General features: G+C 55.3%; 1 protein-coding gene across 1 annotated transcript; it reads left to right on the top strand.

Moving 5' to 3' along the window:
- Window positions 1-1,461: 1,461 nt before the first annotated feature.
- JKF63_07562 (uncharacterized protein) lies at window positions 1,462-9,037 on the top strand (the record flags this gene model as incomplete). The annotated part of the gene is made up of 3 exons (XM_067903499.1): window positions 1,462-2,148; window positions 7,439-8,254; window positions 8,309-9,037. 3 exons carry the CDS (start codon window positions 1,462-1,464, stop codon window positions 9,035-9,037), a joined length of 2,232 nt encoding a protein of 743 aa, XP_067759931.1.
- Window positions 9,038-9,779: the final 742 nt, after the last annotated feature.

The following is a 9,779-nucleotide window of genomic DNA, read 5'->3' as shown; positions in this document are numbered from 1 at the left end:
CCGCAGATCGCTACCACCTGACAGGAAACCAAGAAGAAAATTGAAAATGTGGTTCGCATGGCTCTGCAGGAGTTCGTCGCGAGGTATGCACGGAACTTCACCGGTACTCTTTTTTTTTCTCAAACACGAAGACATTTTTACTGGACTAACCTCGTTCGCCACCGACAACCCCACATCCCCCCCCCCCCCCGTGTCGTGGTGTACTGCACACCCCGTCCGAGCAGACTTGCATTGCATACCATAACTACATACACACGGAGTGTACTGTGGGAGAGGAGTCGAGACGGAGCGGGCGTGCACGCACCATGGAGCGGGCGACGGCAAAGTGGGGGCGCATCCTCTCAGAGGTTGCTGTTGTGCTCTCATAACCGACTGAGATCACTTATCCTCCCCCCCCCCCCCAAAAAAAAAGAAAAACACCAAAAAAGTTTTTGCCTCTGGCGTTCAGCCAGTTGGATGCAACCGAAGGATGGTGCAAGTTCAAGTGGACAGCAATCGTCCCCTTCCTCCCCCTTCCTCCCCGTTCTCTACGGGGAGGGGTATGTGGAGAGGTGGGATGGACTTTTAACCGATTTGCGGATTCACTCATGGTCTTTGCTACAATTTTTCCCCTCACGGCTCCATCATCTCTGCCTCTTCCTCTTAATCCATCACCTTTCCTTCTGTTTCCAGTGCCGCTGTCGTTTTTAGAGTTGTGTCTGTTTTGCGGGGGTCCGGGCGCCAATCATTACACTCTGGTACACATTTATTTTCTTATACACATATTTTTGTTGTTGCCATTGTATTATTCCGAGTTGCGGTGCGCAAAAAAACGAGGCTTTTCTGGGCGTTATAGGCCTCCTCTCTCTCTCTCTCTCTGTTGCTGTGTGGTTGTTGCCGCTGCTGTTTCCTCCTCTATTTTCAGGGTGTGTGTGTGTGTGTGTGTGTAGCTCTGGCAAGGTAGACTGGGAGAACCCTCTCCCCCTATCCCCCCGCCACAAGAAAAAAAAACGGCCAACATTTTAACACCTCAGCAGTGCTATTATCTCCATATACAAACGAGAGATTCAAAGCAAAAAGCAAAATACGAGCTTACAAACGCAGTCATCTCTATTGTTTTCCCCCCTCCCCTCCCCTCCCTCCCCTCCCCTCCCTCCCCTCCCCTCCCTCCCCTCCCCTCCCCCTTCCCCCTTCCCCCTCTCCCCTCCCCTCCCCTCCCCCAGTAGACGACGTGTCGTAGTCTTCAACCGCAGGTGAGAAACAAAACCGTCTCGATCCGCTTTTTCACGCGGACGGTGTCCAGCGACTTCAGCTCCCTCCTCCTCCCCCCTCGAGCATGCTGCCGCACTGCTCACCTGCAACATGTCGCCAGTAGCATTGGTGCAGGAGCAGCGTTGTATCGCGCATCATCGTCTCTTCTTCCCAAATGTGCGTGTGTTCGGATACCTCAAGCGAGCTGTGATGCGGGTGTACAGACGACGTATGGCAGTGCGAAAGCGGCTTGAGCTCCTTTTCACGGATATAGCGCTGTTCATAATCTTTCTCTTGGTTACATGGTGGCTCTTGAGCTTATTGAAGCACCCACTACCGGCGTCAGAGGCGCAGCTGGTGCGTCGCTTGGGACAGCATCCTCACCCTTTGTCGGTGATCGTGCACCACGACCACCCTGTGTGTGGCCTAAACATCGCATCGTTACACAAGAGGCGGCGTGCGTCGTGCAGTCCTGGAAAAAACGATGCCACAGAATCTTGCAATGAACCGCTGCGTATGTTGCCCTACATGCTTCCTGCGTGGACGCTTCGCGTCGTGGACCCAAACTGCACGGACTGCACTGATGTCGATACAGTCGATGCAGCATTGGGCGACCAGTTTCTCACCGCTGGGTACGCCGTGTTCGCCACACCAGCAGCCCCGCTGGGTCGTGTGGGGCCGATGCTGCTGGCGATGGCGAGCGTGACCGACGACGTGGATGTGCGCGCAGAGCTGCAGCATTGGGAGTGGCTGCGGTACGTGTACGGAGCCGGGTTTCCGACGGTCGATGGCCACGCTGAGGCCGGTGCGCACCGCGTAGCGCCGTACCTGGCGGTGTTGGGCATCCCGTCGACGGACCAGCCGGCGCGTGCTGCCCTGCGTGAGGCGCAGCGCCAGACGTGGCTCACGTACCAGGAGGTGGCGCGCGCAGAGAACAACTTTGATGCTCCGCTGTTGGCTTTGTACGTCTTTGCTGCCACAGAGCCAATGACCTCTGTGGCCGCGTCGTCTAGCAGGCCGATGCATTCCGCATCAGGCGCGAGGGACGGCGAACAGAGCGGTGCTCTCACTCACCCCCTGATCAACACGTCTGATCTGCTACCGAACCTCGACGAGTACGTTGCTGTTTCACGAGCCCTCGCGACACAAACTGCCGCTGCGGAGGTCGACCGCCGCCGCGTGGCTCTTCACAGAGAGTGGCTGCTCCGAGATTCTGCCGACTCCCCTTGTCATCAAGTCGTCAGCACCAACACCACAGACGGCACCCGCGAGGGCACTGCGGCGTCTGTGCTGGGATATCTCGCGCAGGCCTTGTCCCTCCCCGTGACACCCGCGTTCACGTCGCCGGCGGCGCTCATCTGCCACGCGTCGTCTGCGCTGTGGCAGGAGGCGCTGGCGCACCGCAACGTTCTGTGGATCGACATGATGACCGATCGCCGGCCGACCACCAACAAGAGGATTGGCGAGGACGGCAAGTGGGGGCTTCCTGTGGAGGTTGGGATGAGCCAGAAGCTGATCCTGTGGCTGGAGTACGCGTACCACGCCTTCCCCACGGTGCCGTTCATTATCAAAGGCGACGACGACGCGTACGTGAAGGTGCCGCAGTTTTTAAGCGATGTGCGGTACGTGATGGGCGGCACACAAGTTCGACAACCACCACCACCACTCTCGCGGCCTCGCCGCTCAAAGGTCGATGCGCAATCGACGGTGACAGAGTTCGCAGAGCAGGCGTTATCTGTAAATGGAGAGGGACGTGGGGTGTCGGTTGACGGGCAGGACACCGTATGGCAAAATACGAGTTCGCTCGTGGAAGATACCGAGTGCGTATACTGGGGCAGCGTGCGTCACCACCTCCACACCCAATTCTGTGCTGGCATGATGTTCATGCTGCATCGTAAAGTTGTGCAAGGGCTTCTCGAGCCGAAGGACACCACAAAACGATTGAGTGTAGTGCGTCTCGCTGCAGATGAGTTCACTGGGAAGCGCGAATCGGCTTACCGACGTCTTATGTTCCATCATGAGGACATACTCATTGGGCTGCAGATATATCGGTCCTTGACCCGTGTGAAGGAGCTGTGCCCAACTGGGCGTCTGTGGTATGTGAAGGAGTGGTATGCACGGTTCCACGACATGCACGTTGGGCGAACGCATAACGTGACGTGGTCGACGGTTGTGGCGCACCGCTGTCACCCCTCTGACGCCTACTTCCTGCACTACTTTTTTCGTAACGAGTATCGCGTCGTAGAGTCTGCGCGCCGTTACAACACAGAGGAGGAGCACGAGGCAGCAGCAGTGGCCGAGACAAACAAATGGTTGGCTAACATGCGGAGGGATCCATCCATGAGGGACGTCAACTGGAGCATCTTGCCCGAGGTGCAGTGGGTGTACAACGTCTCCCGGCGCCCAACCTTCATGCTCTCGGAGGCAGACGGAGTCGCTGTATACAACAATCCGTACGAGTACTGGAGGCACGAGGCCACAAATGTCCAAGACGGGTACCGCTCGCTTCCCCAGTGGTGACGGCGCGGCACCGTGGGGAGTCAGCTGAGTACGTTAGAGAGTATTCCTGCCATACACCACCTCGGCTCCCCCCTTCCCTTTCCGCTCGATTCTCCTCCACGGCATGTGAGATGCCCTTTGCAAAGAAGTTCTTGCTTTGTTTTTTTTTCTTCTGTCTTTCATCCGTAAGTCACCGCATTACTGCACACTCTCGGAGGTGCATGTCTCCCCTCCCTCCCCTCCCCCTTCTCTGGGCTTCATTCATTGATACCATTTTTTTTTTTACATGGGCTCTCTTTGTGCCTTTATTTCTGCTGTGTTGCCGCATAAAAGTGTCTGTCTGTCTTTCCGTGTGTGTGTGTGTGTGTGTGTGTGAGGAGGAGTTAGTCCGATAGATGGTGTGTGTGTGCCCCGTGGAGGTGCTGTGTGGGGGTGTGTTGGAGGTCTCAGTAGTTCATACTCTCTGGAGGGGTGCATCGTAATGATCTCTCTTGATTGGGTAATTCTGGGCAAGCGGTGCTTTCGACGAGTCACCCTTCCCTCCTTCCTCCCCTCCCACCCCTTCCCTCCTTCCCCTTCCCCTTCCCCCTCCCACCCCTTCCCCTCCCTCCTCCCCTCCTTCCCCTCCCCCCTCCCTCTGGAGAGGCACTCTTGTGGAGGACCCAGTATATATGTATACATATCCATATATGCCTGTTTTTATATATCTATTATATGCGTGATCTGCAAGGAGTCGGTCTCACTTTAATCATATATCCCCTATCTCTCAACTGCTGCTTGTTTGGTAATACGTGAGCCACCGCGAGGAAGGCATGCTCTGGTTATGCACAGCGCAGGTAAGCGTTGCTGGACCATCCTTGTGTTGGGTGGTGGTGGTGGTGGTGGGCGAGGGAGGGAGGGCCATGCAGAACGAACCCGGCAGTGAAGTTTTGTTGTTCAACGTACTACAGTAATTGGGATATGAATTGCCGCCCCCCCCCCTCCCTCCCTCCCTCCCCTTCAAAAAAAAGGGGGCGGGGAACTGTTGCGTAGAGCGTACGAATCACAAGGCGGCCCCCCGCCCCGCCCCGCCCTGCGCTTATCAGAATGTGGACAAGTCCTCCTTACTTCCCTTTGTCTAATCACCATCATCTTTCCTCTTTCTTTATTACAATTATACACATATACACACACACATATATACATATATACATATTTATATTTATAAATGACTCGCACGCGTCTTTCTCGCTACGCTCCGTCTATTATAGCGCACATCTTTGAGCGAACCACGCCCGAGAGTCACAGGTGTCTTCTCCACTACTGTCTTTGCGATCCCCTTCACCCCCCTCCTCCTCCTGCACACATTCTTTCATCTCCACAAGAGGGGGAAAGAGAAAGCAGTCTGCACCTGCACACAGACACATACTCACATTCAACACAGGGTATACAGGAAGCATCTCGCTAATCCAGCTAACTATTATTATTATAATATATATATTTTGGGAGGCGCGCTGTCACCACTCCTCTCGCTCTCCCCTATTCCCTTCCCCTTCTTCTCACACCAGGCGTGTGTGTGTGTGGAGGGGGGAGGAGTTGTGTTGCTCTATTTTTTTTTTTCGCTTTGACAGTCACTCAATTACACACCACACACACACACACATATATTTATATATATATAATATTCTCTCGGCTGTATCTCCTTTTTTTTTTCGCGGTTCCCGGAGACCTCTTCCTTGCCCACCCCCCTCTCCCTTCCTCCCTGTTGCTCCTCTTCATTGCCCCTGCTCCGCATATCATTGGACTCGGGTGGTTGTGTGTGTGTGTGTGTGTGTGTGTGTGTGTGTGTGTTGTTCACCCCCCCCCCTCCTTCGTACCGGTCTAACACCTCGAAAGATTTTTTTTGTTCTCTCTCCCCCTTTCCTTCTATTAAACACGCACGGACGCACGCACACACGCACACACACACGCGCACGAGATTGACCAACTGGCAGAAAAAGTCATATATCTATGTAATATATAAACTCCTGTTGACTTGCTGTTTTCGTTGTGCCCACGCCTTTTTACTTACTTCATGTTTGTTTTTCTGCGCGGTTTCTTTGTTTTTGTCGTTGTCGCTCATCTCTGCAGAATCGGTGTTCGTGCGCGCGAGTGATTAAGTAGGCGATTGAGTGGAGTGCTTGTGTCTTTTCTCATTGTAATCTGATTGGTGACATCAATCTTTCGTGTCCATTCTTTTTTTATTTATCTTTTTTTTACTTCTGAGGAGAAAAAAGAGGATTGATTGCATTTTTTCCACACACGATTGCGTCTTGCTGCCGTCTTTCTGGCATCATTGGGCTTTCTCCCTCTCCCTCCCTCCCCCTCTCTCTCCCCCTTTCTCTCCCCTCTCCCCCAAATCGACAGGCCCGCAGCAGAACAGAAGGAAAAGGAAGAAAAAAGAAACAAGCGACACCCACGCATACGCACACGCACACCTCAGTGCCGATTCTCCAGCTCCACCCGTGTGTGAAGAGGTGTCGTCGAGTCGTCTGATAATCCAAGCGTTTTATTCTATCTTGCCCCCCCCCCTCCCCCCCTTCCCTACGTCTGTCTGTCTCTGTGGGGGTGCGTGTGGTCTCATTTTTTGTGTGCGTATAAATATATAACCGCATATAATTTTCTCTCTTTGTGTGTGTGTCTCCTCCCCCCCCCTCCTCCTCCCTCCTCCTCCCCCAAGTGATCCTACGCGATGTCGCATATGTTTCGAAACATGTGGATGAAGCGACGGGCCGGCACGGATACCCCCTCTTCGGATAAAGTCCATTCAGGCACGAGGAATGCAGTGGTAGATAAATCTTGCGACAGCTCCGGCTCCACAGGTGAGGAGACCTCCTCAGCAACAGGCAAAGGTGTTTCTTTTTCTGTTTCTAGCGGTGGCATCCTGACTGCATCAAGGCCCAAGTACCTGGAGCACGAAGAACCCCTTGCGATTTATTCTTCTCACCGTGCCCCAGTGCGTGGGCGAAGAGGCCTCTCGAATTCTCTGAAGCGCCTCCTACCCGGCTGTGGTTCGTCCCCCCGTGTCTCATGTACACGTCTCCGGATGGCGCTACTTTTTACCTGCGTTGTGATTGCAGTGTACTCTCTTTTTTCTTGGGCTTTAGTGTATTCCACAGACTACACCGACGTGTACGCAGAACTCGACTTTGTACAGGAACCGAAGAAGAAACCGTGGTCTATTCTTGTGCAGCACGAGGATGCGGTTGAGCGACTCGAGATGAAGCAACAGCAGCAGCAGCACAACCAGCGGTGTGGCAACAGCCTCTTGTTCTGCGACCCGCTTCGCATCACGGCAGCGTTTCTGCCCTCGTGGACGCTGCGGGTGATCGATGGCAGGTGCAAGGAGTGCTTGGATATGTCGACGTACAGGATCGGTGTGAAGGGCGTGAGGCTGCAGCAGCGGCATGGCTTGTTCGCCACGTCAGCAGCCCCGCTGGGTCGTGTGGGGCCGATGCTGCTGGCGATGGCGAGCGTGACCGACGACGTGAATGTGCGCACAGAGCTGCAGCTTTGGGAGTGGCTGCGGTACGTGTACGGAGCCGGGTTTCCGACTGTCGATGACCACGCTGAGGTCAGCGCGCACCGCGTAGCGCCGTACCTGGCGGTGTTGGGCATCCCGTCGACGGACCAGCCGGCGCGTGCTGCCCTGCGTGAGGCGCAGCGCCAGACGTGGCTCACGTACCAGGAGGTGGCGCGGCGTGACAACCGCTTCACTGGGGCGCTGTTGCCCCTCTACCTATTTGCAGCAGTGGAGCCCTTGATCGACAGGAATGCGTCAATTGACGACGCATCAGTAGCGCAGGACCACGCAGCGACATCAGTGGCGAGGAAAGGGGGGATGAGGATTCTGCTGCCGACGACGACGGAGTACAGAGCCGCCTCCGACGCACTGATGAAAATTGCGAGAAGCGGCAATGTGAGCCATGATGTGTCAGACATGGGATACGCGCAGCGTCGTGTGGAGCTCCGCAAAGACTGGCGCTTTGCTGCCGTTGACGATACGCCATGTGCTTCGATTATCACAACAAGAACCAACGGCAGCCCGAGTACCTCTGCACTGTCGTACCTGAGCAGCGCCCTATCTGTACCCGTGACACCCGCGTTCACGTCGCCGGCGGAGCTCATCTGCCTCGCGTCGTCTGCGCTGTGGCAGGAGGCGCTGACGCACCGCAACGTTCTGTGGATCGACATGATGACCGACCGCCGGCCGACCACCAACAAGAGGCTTGGCGAGGACGGCAAGTGGGGCCTTCCTGTGGAGGTTGGGATGAGCCAGAAGCTGATCCTGTGGCTGGAGTACGCGTACCACGCCTTCCCCACGGTGCCGTTCATTATCAAAGGCGACGACGACGCGTACGTGAAGGTGCCGCAGTTTTTAAGCGATGTGCGGTACGTGATGGGCGGCACACAAGTTCGACAACCACCACCACCACTCTCGCGGCCTCGCCGCTCAAAGGTCGATGCGCAATCGACGGTGACAGAGTTCGCAGAGCAGGCGTTATCTGTAAATGGAGAGGGACGTGGGGTGTCGGTTGACGGGCAGGACACCGTATGGCAAAATACGAGTTCGCTCGTGGAAGATACCGAGTGCGTATACTGGGGCAGCGTGCGTCACCACCTCCACACCCAATTCTGTGCTGGCATGATGTTCATGCTGCATCGTAAAGTTGTGCAAGGGCTTCTCGAGCCGAAGGACACCACAAAACGATTGAGTGTAGTGCGTCTCGCTGCAGATGAGTTCACTGGGAAGCGCGAATCGGCTTACCGACGTCTTATGTTCCATCATGAGGACATACTCATTGGGCTGCAGATATATCGGTCCTTGACCCGTGTGAAGGAGCTGTGCCCAACTGGGCGTCTGTGGTATGTGAAGGAGTGGTATGCACGGTTCCACGACATGCACGTTGGGCGAACGCATAACGTGACGTGGTCGACGGTTGTGGCGCACCGCTGTCACCCCTCTGACGCCTACTTCCTGCACTACTTTTTTCGTAACGAGTATCGCGTCGTAGAGTCTGCGCGCCGTTACAACACAGAGGAGGAGCACGAGGCAGCAGCAGTGGCCGAGACAAACAAATGGTTGGCTAACATGCGGAGGGATCCATCCATGAGGGACGTCAACTGGAGCATCTTGCCCGAGGTGCAGTGGGTGTACAACGTCTCCCGGCGCCCAACCTTCATGCTCTCGGAGGCAGACGGAGTCGCTGTATACAACAATCCGTACGAGTACTGGAGGCACGAGGCCACGAATGTCCAAGACGGGTACCGCTCGCTTCCCCAGTGGTGACGGCGCGGCACCGTGGGGAGTCAGCTGAGTACGTTAGAGAGTATTCCTGCCATACACCACCTCGGCTCCCCCCTTCCCTTTCCGCTCGATTCTCCTCCACGGCAATGTGAGATGCCCTTTGCAAAGAAGTTCTTGCTTTGTTTTTTTTTCTTCTGTCTTTCATCCGTAAGTCACCGCATTACTGCACACTCTCGGAGGTGCATGTCTCCCCTCCCTCCCCTCCCCCCCCTTCTCTGGGCTTCATTCATTGATACCATTTTTTTTTTTACATGGGCTCTCTTTGTGCCTTTATTTCTGCTGTGTTGCCGCATAAAAGTGTCTGTCTGTCTTTCCGTGTGTGTGTGTGTGTGTGTGTGTGAGGAGGAGTTAGTCCGATAGATGGTGTGTGTGTGTGCCCCGTGGAGGTGCTGTGTGGGGGTGTGTTGGAGGTCTCAGTAGTTCATACTCTCTGGAGGGGTGCATCGTAATGATCTCTCTTGATTGGGTAATTCTGGGCAAGCGGTGCTTTCGACGAGTCACCCTTCCCCTCCTTCCCTCCCCCTCCCACCCCTTCCCTCCTTCCCCTTCCCCTTCCCCTCCCCTCCCACCCCTTCCCCTCCCTCCCTCCCCTCCTTCCCCTCCCTCCCCTCCCTCTGGAGAGGCACTCTTGTGGAGGACCCAGTATATATGTATACATATCCATATATGCCTGTTTTTATATATCTATTATATGCGTGATCTGCAAGGAGTCGGTCTCACTTTA

This window comes from Porcisia hertigi, chromosome 2 (assembly GCF_017918235.1).
Source record: "Porcisia hertigi strain C119 chromosome 2, whole genome shotgun sequence".
NCBI lineage: Eukaryota > Euglenozoa > Kinetoplastea > Trypanosomatida > Trypanosomatidae > Porcisia > Porcisia hertigi.
This window is presented reverse-complemented; position numbering and strand designations above follow the sequence as displayed.